The sequence below is a fragment of the Theropithecus gelada genome, chromosome 8 (genome assembly GCF_003255815.1).
Source record: "Theropithecus gelada isolate Dixy chromosome 8, Tgel_1.0, whole genome shotgun sequence".
Lineage (NCBI taxonomy): Eukaryota > Metazoa > Chordata > Mammalia > Primates > Cercopithecidae > Theropithecus > Theropithecus gelada.
In genome coordinates, this window is record NC_037676.1 from 69,136,764 (window position 1) to 69,149,657 (window position 12,894).

At 39.3% G+C, this 12,894-nt stretch overlaps 1 protein-coding gene across 4 annotated transcripts in view; it reads left to right on the forward strand.

The window, feature by feature from the left end:
- Positions 1-12,510, forward strand: part of LOC112630067 (serine/threonine-protein kinase Sgk3) — a 191,998-nt gene extending 179,488 nt beyond the window's left edge. For all 4 annotated transcript variants that reach the window (XM_025394128.1, XM_025394126.1, XM_025394127.1 and 1 more), the window contains 2 exons: positions 1,375-1,464; positions 9,887-12,510. In XM_025394128.1, the coding sequence (XP_025249913.1) occupies positions 1,375-1,464; positions 9,887-10,057 (261 nt within the window). In that variant the 3' untranslated portion in view covers positions 10,058-12,510. The remainder of the gene's footprint in view (positions 1-1,374; positions 1,465-9,886) is intronic.
- Positions 12,511-12,894: the final 384 nt, after the last annotated feature.

Sequence of the window (12,894 nt, forward strand, 5' to 3'; positions counted from 1 at the left end):
CTTTCTAGCCCCACTGCTGCTACTCTTTTCCTACTATTTGTCTTCTTTAGTCTGGTTACAGTGGTAGCTGCTTTTCCTTTATCTGGTCCTGACTCTTCAATCTAATTCTCCCTGTAGCCAGGGTGGTGTTTTGAGGGATTTTTTTTTTTTTTTTTTTTTTTGAGGCAGGGTTTTGCTTTGTCGCCGACGCTAGAGTGTAGTGGTGTTATCGCGGCTCACTGCAGCCTCAACTTCCCAGGTTCAAATGATCCTCCCACCTCAGCCCCCAAATAGCTGGATTACAGGTGCGTGCCACCACACTATTTTGTAGAGATGGGGGAGTCTCATTGTATTGCCCAGGTTGGGTTTGAACTCCTGGGTTCAAGTGATCCTCCCACTTCGGCCTTCCGCAGTACTGGGATTATAGGTGTGAGCCACTGCACCTGGCCCAGGGTGGTGGTTTAAAAAACATTTCTCACCAACCTGATGCTTTAAAAAACAAACAAAAAAAAACAGTTATGACATTCTCATGACTAAATCCCCTTGATGGCTTCTTGCGACCTTAGAGCAAAATCCAAAATGTTTAACATAGACCTGATATGATACAGCTGGTTTAGCTCTTGAGCTTCACCTTATGTGACAGTCCCATCCTTCCCTACACTGCAGCCATATTGGACTCTCATTTTCTTGACCATACTAACCTTTTTGCCACCTCAGAGCCTTTCTGGAACATGCTCTCCCCATTCTTTTGTCTGGCTGAATTCTTACTCATTTTTCAGACCTCTCATGAGATACCATTTTCTCCAAGAAGTCTTTTTTAGCCCACCAAATTACATTGGATCCTGCTTTATACACTCCCGTGGCACCTTGAAGGAAAAAAAGCTAGAGTCAATACTGTGCTGTTGTTTGGTAATACCAACCCTGAGTGGGATATTTTTTTATTAGTAGAACTCATGACAGATTTTATTTCTACTCTACTGTATAAAGCTCTCTGCCCAACTTCTTTACCCCATCTACTCCAGTAATAACACTAATTCTTTGTACCTCTGTAGTGCTTTATTCTTTTCATAGCACTTTACATCCATACTTTACACTGATCCTTAAAACCTACTTCCCCTGAAGTATTTAGGGCAGAAATGTTATCCCCATTTTACCAGTGAGGAAACTGACTGTGAAGAGAAGACAACTTAAGTTTAAGTAGATCATTCTAAGTAACTTTTTTCAGTCTTTCTATTGCTTACATGAATAACATCATTTTGCCACACAAATAACATACACATGTTCCTAAAAAGAGTCATTGAGGGGCAAAATAGTAATAGTGTGGCTTCATAAAATTATGCAGTTAGTACTTAATATATTCTTCAGCATTAGTCAAACATTTTTTTAATATTCCAGCTTGAAATTCAGAATCATCCTTTTTTTGAATCACTCAGCTGGGCTGACCTTGTACAAAAGAAGATTCCACCACCATTTAATCCTAATGTGGTAAGTATATATCCAAATCTTCCTTTCTAAAATCATGAAACATAATAGCAGTTCATTATAATTTTGAGACTAGATCTCAGAATCACCTGAATTAAATGGAGTCATTACCTAAATATTTGCGAAATATGTCACTCAGGGTTGTCTAGTATAACTGATAACTTTGGGGAGACCAGTAAGATTATAGTTAGATTAGCTTGATAAAAATATCTTCCAGGACAGTAATTGTAAAGTGTTTCTTTGGAATATGTGTAAGAAAAGAATGAACTCAATAAGTCAGCCAGGCATGGTGGCTCACACCTGTAATCCCAGCACTTTGGGAGGCTGAGGCGGGCAGATCACTCCCAGCACTTTGGGAGGCCGAGGTGAGTGGATCACTTGAGGCCAGGAGTTCAAGATCAACCTGGCCAACATGGCGAAACCCTGTCTCTACTAAAAATACAAAAAAAAAAATATTATCTGGGTGTGGTGATGCATGCCTTTACACTCCCAAACTACTAGGGAGTATGAGGCATGAGAATCACTTGAACTCAGGAGGTGGAGATTGCAGTGAGTCAAAATTGCGCCACTGCACTCCAGCCTGGGTGATAGAGCAAGACCCTGTCTCAAAATAAAATTGGAAAAAAAAAAAAACAGGTATAGACAAACATTAATAAAATAATATTAATGTAAATTGTTACTTTTTTGGGAAAACAATAGGATAGTATTATAAAAATGTTAGTGTTAGCTAGACTTGTTCAATCTATTTGATGGAAACATTTCACCTAAAGATAATTTGTTTAAAGTAAAAAGCCACATTATAGATGAGCTTTATACTATTAACAGTGGTGGAAAATTTTGGAAAATACAGTAAATATATAACAACAGGGAAATTGTTAATAATCATCAATAGGCCAGTAATGATGTTAGTAACTAATGATAGCTTCCTTTGTATAGGGATATACACTTTGTATGTGTTATAATATATAATTTACTCTTCAAGCTACCAGCTTATTAATAAGTATTACTTAGTAATACTTACTGTTTTTTCTTATTACACATTTTATAAATGAGGAAATAGAAGCTCAGAGATGTCTCATAGCTGGATGAAAAGTAGTAGAGCCAGGATTCTAATATATGCATGATTCCAGAGTCATTATTCTATGTTTCCTTATGTGCTATTGTCTTTTCTTGTTAAATTATATAAAAATGAGCAAACACTTAGAAAATCCTTATAAAGTTACATGAAAACGTGGTAATTACAATTTTTGTGACTTATAATTATAGCAGTAAAAATAAGGATAAGGACTAGAATAGAATATAAACGAAGATTGGTTTGGAGTTTTGTTTTTTTTTTTTTGAGACGGAGTCTCGCTTTGTCGCCCAGGCTGGAGTGCAGTGGCCGGATCTCAGCTCACTGCAAGCTCCGCCTCCCGGGTTTACGCCATTCTCCTGCCTCAGTCTCCCAAGTAGCTGGGACTACAGACGCCCACCACCTCGCCCGGCTAGTTTTTTGTATTTTTTAGTAGAGATGGGGTTTCACCATGTTAGCCAGGATGGTCTCGATCTCCCGACCTCGTGATCCGCCCGTCTCGGCCTCCCAAAGTGCTGGGATTACAGTCTTGAGCCACCACGCCCGGCCTTTTTTTTTTTGGAGACAGTCTTGCTCTGTCGCCAGGCTGGAGTGCAGTGGTGCAATGTTGGCTCACTACAACCTCTGCCTCCCTGGTTCAGGAGATTCTCCTGCCTCAGCCTCCTGAGTAGCTGGGGCTACAGGGGTGCGCCACCACGCCCAGCTAATTTTTGTATTTTTAGTGGAGATGGGGTTTCACCATGTTGGCCAGATGGTCTCGATCTGTTGACCTCATGATCTACCCGCCTCAGCCTCCCAAAGTGCTGGGATTACACCCATGAGCCACCGTACCTGGCCAGGAATACTTTTTTAATAAATTAGAGCAGATAAGGAGATCAGGAAAGTATTACTTAATAGTCTATCAGGCTTTGTTCAAGGTTAATTTCTATACATAGCTCCTAGCTGGTATTAATAGGTGTAATATTTTACACCTACATACATAATATTTGTAGACTGACTTATTTCATGTAGTGCATCCAGGAATGACACCATTAAGAATAATTTTGGTCCCAAATTTGTAGAGTTTGTGGTAGGAAACTAAGACTCTTAAGAATTATTTTTCTCTTTAGACTAAGTATCTTAGCAGAATTTAATTACATTCAAATAAATATATCATCAGGCATGTTGAATTAGGGACTCCTAAGCGACTTTGGAAATGGATAGCTCCAGCATTGGATCCCTGCTCTTCTCTGATTAACTAGAAGTTAAGCTTCTCTATACTTATTTTTTCTTTCACAACATGAGCTGTGAGGTTTAATTCAGGTAACATTTGTAAAGCACCAGAGTGCATTGCACACAGTAGATATTTAATTAGTAATATCTTTTTTTTTTTTTTTTTTTTTTTTTTGAGACAGAGTCTCGCTGTGTCGCCCAGGCTGGAGTGCAGTGGCGCGATCTCGGCTCACTGCAAGCTCCGCCTCCCGGGTTCACGCCATTCTCCCGCCTCAGCCTCCCTAGTAGCTGGGACTACAGGCGCCCGCCACCACGCCCGGCTAGTTTTTTGTATTTTTAGTAGAGACGGGGTTTCACCATGTTAGCCAGGATGGTCTCGATCTCCTGACCTCGTGATCCACCCGTCTCGGCCTCCCAAAGTGCTGGGATTACAGGCTTGAGCCACCACGCCCGGCTGTAATATCTTTTTTTTAAATCATTTTCCCTCTGGGAATTTTCCCATTAAATATTTATTGGTAACTTGGTTAGAAAACACAAATAAGTAGAACATAGGCTCTGTCTTCAAGAAAATTACAGTTAAGGGGATAAAATATATATAAAGAGAAGAGTTTAATAATTATATATTTAGTGTATATCAGGCATTCAGTGTTGTGGAATTAAAATATGTAATGTGAGACAAAAAAACAGATGCCTCATAATAACTTACGGTTGCATCTGTGGGGGGAAAACAGTCGACAGAAATAGTCTTTGATGCTTATTCTTTCAGTGAATAAAATAAATCAGTTGATTTTCCAGTCTGCTTAGTGTTTTATATTTTAACAGGGTAGTTACTAGGAAAAGAGAGAGTGGGGTTATTGACCATGCTAAGCTTCAGTATTTCTATGATGAATGTTGCTAGCAGTTAGTGAGAATTATTTCAAAATCTAACAGGTTGCATAAAATATTTACTTCAATTATACATGTCCAACTGGTCTACATTAAAAAAGGACTCGAAGCAGTTTATTTCTCTGTTTACAATAGGTAAAAATGCATTCTGGATTATCTTTTTTAGCCCACAAACTTGAGGTTATACTGCTAAATGTTTAATTTATCCTAATAAGATTTGGTTGCTTAATTTTATTCTCTCAGCAGCTGATAGAGAAAGGATAAGAGCAGTGACCTAAAATGGGTTAATACAATGAATGGGTACATTATTATATTTTAATCTTTTTTTTGCTATAAAATTCATCAACAAGTAGTTTTTGACACTTTGAAAGATTTCTCATTATACCATTTGAGAACAACTAACACAAAACAAGTACCTCCAAAATAAGCCATATTCATATAGGATTTCACTGAAGCTGCATCTGAAATCCTCTAAGTTACTATGAAGCATATCCTAACATTCCATTCTATGTTGGATACATCCAGGTTTTGATCCTTGCCTCCACTTTAATCCTCAGAAAAACTCACTTTGTTGCTGGTTTCATTTTGGCATCTCTTGGAATACAAATTGCTCAGGTTTTTCACTCCATTTTTGAAATACCGACTATTCTGCATAGCTAATAGTTTACAATTCTGTGGCCTCAGTCCCTGCTTTAGGAATTTCTGTTTATTATGTATAAAATTTTGGAAAAGTATGAAAACAAAATTGACTGCTTGGTGGGAGAGGGCTCACCAACATTTCAAATTAGAGGTTCCCCCCAAAAAGTCCTTAAAGTAAAAGTATAGCATAGAAAATAATCCCTAAATTTAAAAGTATGGCATAGTCCTGCCCTGAGGGGGTAGATGTGATATGCAGCTGTGATAGGAGTGGCTTGGCCATGCTCCAAGTGGGTCATTCAGAACCCACATCTGAGGGGTGGGTCTGGACCTGGGGAGAGGCTGGCATCATTCTAACAATTCTGTAAGCTGAAAGAAAATATTCATTGCTGGGTCAATGAATCACTCTTTTTAATGGTTGTTAACACTAGCTAAGTGTTAAGGGATTGGATGTGGTAGGAAGGGAAATACTATGAAAATACAGGGGTTTGGAAAGGACAGATTGGAGTGAGGGTGTGTATTAGTACCAGGACATAGTTATGCTGTACATTTCCAAGTAGAGGGGAGAAAAAAGGAATTAACTTCTAGTGTGTGCCCCCTGTGTACCCAGCATTGTGTTAGGTCCGTGATACGCATTCCCAAACCCTCTGAAGAATTAAAACCTAGGTATGGGCTGAACACAGTGGCTCATACCTGTAATCCCAGTACTTTGTGAGGCTCAGGTGGGTGGATTTTTTGAGCCCAGGAGTTCCAGACCAGCCTTGGCAACATGGCAAGACCCTGTCTCTTAACAACAACAACAACAGAAAGTAAAAAAATAGCTGGGTTTGCTGGCACGCACCTGTAGTCACACCTATTCCAGGCACCTAAAAGTAACCCTTGCAAGACCTAAGATAATATTTTTGTGTATAATCTTTAAGAATGCTTTTTAAAGCACGACCCAGAAGCCGTAAGAGAAAAAAGTTGGTAGATTTAACTACATAAAATTTCATTTATTGATTGATTGATTGAGACAGAGTCTTGCTCTGTTGCCCAGGCTGGAGTGTAGTGGCGTTATCTCGGTTCACTGAAACCTCCGCCTCCCAGGTTTAAGCTATTCTCCTGCCTCAGCCTCCCAAGTAACTGGGACTACAGGTGTGCACCACCACACCCGGCTGCTTTTTGTATTTTTAGTAGAGATGGGCAGAGCCCTCACTCTTTTTTTTAATTGTTTTTATTTATTTATTTATTTATTTTTGAGATGGAGTCTTGCTCTGTCACTTTTTAAAGCATGACCCAGAAGCCATAAGAGAAAAAAGTTGGTAGATTTGACTACATAAAATTTCATTTCATTTATTGATTGATTGATTGAGACAGAGTCTTGCTCTGTCACCCAGGCTGGAGTGCAGTGGCACGATCTTGGCTCACTGCAACCTCCACTTACCGGGTTCAAGTGATTCTCTTGCCTCAGCCTCCCAAGTAGCTGGGACTACAGGTGCCTGCCACCATGCCTGGCTAATTTTTTGTATTTTTAGTAAAGATGGGGTTTCATCGTATTAACCAGGATGGTCTCGATCTCCTGACCTCGTGATCCGCCTGCCTCGTCCTCCCAAAGTGCTGGGATTACAGGCATGAGCCACCGTGCCTGGCCCGCCCTCACTCTTAATAAAGCACATGGTACAGGTTGAGTATCCTTTATCTGAAATGTTTGGGACCAGAAGTGTTTTAGATTTGGAATTGTTTTTTGGATTTTGGGATTTACTTAGTGATTGAGCATCCCAAATCTGAAAATCTGAAATTCAAAATGCTCCAGTGACTGTCATGTAGATGCTCAAAATTTTGGGATTTTGGAGCATTTTGGATTTGGGATGCTCAGCCTGTATTATTCCTGTCAGTATCAGCCATGAGCCATGAGGGCATTATAAAGGCAAGTCAGAGAACATTTCCATCATTTGAGTACCTTCTACATGTTACATTCAGGAAATTTTATTTATTAACACATCAGATGCTTGCAACAACCTGAGGAGGTAGGTGATAGTATTATTACTTTATGGAAGAAGAAACAAGCTCATAGAGATAGAGTAGTTTATAAAACGAATTACACAACTGTAATCCCAGCACTTTGAGAGGCCAAGACGGGCATATCACTTGAGGTCAGAAGTTCGAGACCAGCCTGGCCAACATGGCGAAACCCTGTCTCTACTAGAAATACAAAAATTAGCTGGGCATGGTGGCACATACCTGTAGTCCCAGCTACTCAGAAGTCTGAGGCATGATAATTGCTTGAACCTGGAAAGTGGAGGTTTCAGTGAGCCAAGATCACGCCACTGCACTCCAGCCTGGGCAACAGAATGAGATTCTGTCTCAAAAAAAAGACAGCTAGCAAATTTTGTAGCCAGAATTCAAGAGCCCATGCTTGAAGGATTGTGTATAAGAATTTGATGAGGAAAAATACATACATGCATACATACATATAAAATTTCTAGCATTCTTTGTCTCTATGGGGGATTTTCTCATATGGGAGGATCTAGCATTCTGGGTTTTTGTGGTCTCTGCTCAGTCTGTATATGTACGAGGCTATTATCCTTTGCTTGTAATATCTGCTCTGAATTTCTATGAGTGCACCCTCAGTTAGACTTAATGACTTGAACATTTTAAGGGTTCCCTTCCCTGTAGAGCAGAAATAACCTAGAAATTCAGGGATGGACTTTTTTTTTTTTTTTTTGAGACAGAGTCTTGCTCTGTCGCCCAGGCTGTAGTGCAATGGCGCGATCTCGGCTCACTGCAAGCTCCGCCTCCCAGGTTCACGCCATTCTCCTGCCTCAGCCTCCTGAGCAGCTGGGAATACAGGCACCCGCCACCAGGCCCGGCTAATTTTTTGTATTTTTTTAGTAGAGACGGGGTTTCACCTTGTTAGCCAGGATGGTCGCGATCTCCTAACCTCGTGAACCGCTCGCCTAGGCCTCCCAAAGTGCTGGGATTACAGTCGTGAGCCACCGTGCCCGACCAGGGATGGACTTTAAGAGTGAATCACCTGAATTTGTATCCTAGTTTTTGTCTATAAATATATTGGGGCTGGGCATGGCGGCTCATGGCTGTAATCTCAGCACTTTGGGAGGCTGAGGTGGGAGGATTGCTTGAGCCCAGGAGTTCAAGACCAGCCTGGACAACATGGTGAGACCTCGACTCCACTAAAAATAAAAAATAAGCCAGGTATAGTGACATATGCCTGTGGTCCCAGCTACTTGGGTAAGGCTTAGGCAGGATGATCCCTTGAGCCCAGGAGGTGGAAGCTGCAGTGAGCTGTGATTGTGCCACTGCATTCCATCCTGGGCTACAGGATGACACCGTGTCTCAAAATTGTGTGTGTGTGTGTGTGTGTGTGTGTGTGTGTGTGTGTGTGTAGGAAAGGTAGAGTCTATTAGCTTGCATCAGATTTGTAAAGGAAAATTAAGAATGACTGTCTATGAGCTTAAGCAGCCATCATGCTTAATTTTCATATCAGGACTTCGTAGCCCTCCAGAGCTAAGATGCCCTAGTCAAATGCTTTATGACATTCTCTGTAGCACAGTAAGAGTCATCTTTCACAATTTTGCTTATAACCAATAACCTAATTAAATAACTGATAACAAAATTATAATTTTACTTATAACTGCTTCATTTCTTCATCAGAAGGCTTTACCTACCCATAATTGAGAAACCAGATGGATAGGCATTTTATGGAAATGCAAATACAAAATGCTATCCTGAAAACCTACCTGAGACCTTTTTCTAAACTTGGGTGTAGTGAGGCAGTGATGGGTAGAGAGAAAGGGGATCAGTGACAAGCCTTGAGATGTAAATTAACAATCTCTGTTTGTGAGCCTTCCTTACCTTTCTCTCTCCTCCCCCAACTCAAAAAGAACCTTAACTGTTAGAACAAGCTTGTTCAACCCACGGTCTGTGGGCTGCATGCGGCACAGGGTGGTTTTGAATGCGGCCCAACACAAATTCTTAAACTTTCTATAAAACATTGAGAGTTTTTTTGCATTTTTTTGTTTGCTTTTTAGCTCATCAGCTATTGTTAGTGTTAGTGAGGGTGGTCCAAGACCATTCTTCTTTTAGTGTGGCCCAGGGAACCCAAAAGATTGGACACCCCTGTTTCAGAAGGACAGATAACTTCACCTAAATAATAAAGGTCAGGAAAGGAAAAACAGAAAAGTGTTTCAAGGGAATGAATTAGGAAGACATCTAAACTTGCCAGCAATAAACACACAAATTCATAAAAGAGTTGTAATAAAAGACTAAATTGGGTCAGGCGCAGTGGCTCACACCTGTAATCCCAGCACTTTGGGAGGCTGAGGCAGGTGAATCACGAGGTCACCATGTCAGCCTGACCAACATGGTGAAACCCTGTCTCTACTAAAAATACAAAAAGTTAGCTGGGCGCAGTGGGTGGGTGCCTATAATCCCAGGTACTCAGGAGGCTGAGGCAGGAGAACTGCTTGAACCCAGGAGGCGGAGGTTGCAGTGAGCCAAGATCGCTCCACTGGCACTCCAGCACAGGTGGCAGTGCAAGACCCTGTCTCAAAAAAAGAAATAAAGGATTAAATTAATGAAAGAAAAGCTAAGATGAATAATACTGTGCTTTTGATGTTTTAGGCTGGACCAGATGATATCAGAAACTTTGACACAGCATTTACAGAAGAAACAGTTCCATATTCTGTGTGTGTATCTTCTGACTATTCTATAGTGAATGCCAGTGTATTGGAGGCAGATGATGCATTCGTTGGTTTCTCTTATGCGCCTCCTTCAGAAGACTTATTTTTGTGAACAGTTTGCCATTCAGAAACCATGGAGCAAAATAAGTCTATAGATGGGACTGAAACTTCTATTCATGTGAATATATTCAAATATGTATAACTAGTGCCTCATTTTTACATGTAATGATGAAAACTGAAAAAATGTATTTTCTGCTATATGCAAGAAAAATAGGGCATTTCAAAGAGCTGTTTTGATTAAAATTTATATTCTTGTTTAATAAGCTTATTTTTAAACAAAATTTAAAAGCTCTTATTCTTAGCATTAACCTATTTTTAAAGAAACCTTTTTTGCTATTGACTGTTTTTTCCTTCTAAGTTTACACTAACATCTACCCAAGATAGACTGTTTTTTAACAGTCAATTTCAGTTCAGCTAACATATATTAATACCTTTGTAACTCTTTACTATGGCTTTTGTTATCACATCAAAACTATGCAATTGGTACATGGTTGTTTAAGAAGAAACCGTATTTTTCCATGATAAATCACTGTTTGAAATATTTGGTTCATGGTATGATCAAAGTGTAAAAGCATAATGAATACATTGGCTGCTAGTTAACAATTGGAATAACTTTATTCTGCAGATCATTTAAGAAGTAACAGGCCGGGCGCGGTGGCTCACGCCTATAATCCCAGCACTTTGGGAGGCTGAGGTGGGTGGATCACCTGAGGTCAGGAGTTCGAGACCAGCCTGACCAACATGGAGAAACCCCGTCTCCACTAAAAATACAAAATTGGCGGGGCATGGTGGCGCATGCCTATAATCCCAGCGACTCGGGAGGCTAAGGAAGGAGAATCGCTTGAACCCAGGAGGCGGAGGTTGCTGTGAGCCGAGATCGCGCCATTGCACTCCAGCCTGGGCAACAAGAAGGAAACTCCATCTCAAAAAAAAAATAAGTAACAAAAAGAAATTATTTGTTTTTGAAATGCCAATTCAACTTTGTGGATTATTTTTCCTCTGAAGGAAAAGAAAAAGTTTAATGGTTAGGATTTTTAAGTATTCCCAAAGATCTGAAGGGTAATAAAATGTACTGCTGGATTTTTTAAGGTGGTACCAAAAATGAATGTCTCTCTGTCATATATTTATATTACAAATACATTGTGTTTATGTTCTGTTCATCTTTTGAATGTTTAGTATGCTATTAAGTCATTCTAAATCTTTGTATTTGCTTTTGCAAATAGGTATTTCAAAGCTCTTTTCCTAATTGGTTAAGTAAAATAAAAAATTGAGCTTTCTAGAGTATTTGCCTAATTGGGAATTAAAAAGTAAAATAACGGCCAGGCATGGTGGCTCATGCCTATAATCCCAGCATCCTGGGAGGCCGAGGCAGGCAGATTATTTGAGCTCAGGAGTTTGAGAACATCCTGGTCAACGTGGCGAAACCCTATCTCTACAAAAAATACAAAAACTAGCCAGACATGGTGGCACATATCTTTAGTCCCAGCTACTCTGGAGGCTGAAGTTGGAGGATGACTTGAGCCCAGGAGATGGAAGTTGCAGTGAACTGAAATCGTGCCACTGCACTTTTCAGCCTGGGTACCAGAGCGAGACCCTAGTTAAGAAAAAAAAAAAAGAAAAAAACAAATTGTGGGTCAATGTAAATGTATATAGTTTTATTGCAATGTAACAAAAGCTGAAAATCAGGCAGATGTGTATTCAGTATCCAATTCAATATATCTTAGAAAAAGTGCAGGAAACAGACCTTAAAATTGTAACCTACCAACTAACTTACATGCTTATAAAAGTAAAGGAGAATAACTGGCTGGGCATGGTGGCTCATGCCTATAAAATCCCAGCACTTTGGGAGGCCAAGGCAGGAGGATCAGTTGAGCCCACGAGTTCAAGACCAGCCTGGGCAATGTAGTGACACCTCATTTCTATTTATTTAAAAAAAAAAAAAGAGGATACAGAAGAACTTTAAAAAATTAAAAATAAGCTTACCTTGGATTCTTGGCTTAGAGTAGAGGTTTTTTTAAGTTATGTAGGAAACATTTTTGTAAAAGTTTAATGACCCACGTTAGATGCTCCAAGAGCAAGCATCCCTTCCATGTATGTCTTGAGAAAGAAATCACGAAAGCATTTCTCACCAATATTCTTTGGCTTAAAAGTGTTTAGCAGAATTGGGCAGTGGGGGTGGCAGTGTGCTTTTCTTATATTAATAATATTTACATCCAATACACTGAATCTTCCTTTAGAGGTAAGACTTTAATATCTACACTGTAAATATTTGGTTTATTTGGCACTACTGTAAGTTTTGTTTTTACACAAAGCTCTTATAAAGCAAAATAAAAATTGTAGTTTCTTGTATGATTTTTTTGTACTCATTCATTCCTGTTAAGCTGCCAAAAATTAAAGTGCAATATTGTATATTTTTAAGAACAAATTTAAAATAGAATTTTGATGTTTCTCAGATCACAAGAAATACAAATCTATATAGTATAATAAAATCAGAAAAAAAATCAACTAATGTCTGTCATTATTTGAAATTGAAATTGGTAATGGTTACAATAGTCATTATAAAATAAATTATTTATATGTGTGAGGGAAAATAAAATTTGAACAAATTATTTGGACACATGAATTACTAGATTATCATAGGCTTATGTGTATAATATCCAGAGAACAAAATGTTTTCTAAGTTTCAAGTTTATCTTTTCTCTCATAGCATAAGCCTTTTAGGAAAATGTATACCCTTCGAATAACCATTTCATGGTTATTATCAAAATATACCAGAAGATCTAAATGAAGACTCTAACATTTTTCATGTTACCCATACCTCCCATTTTATTGCATATGGTATAAAATAGGGCTTCCCAGCCATTGTTGCCTCATGATACACACTGAAAA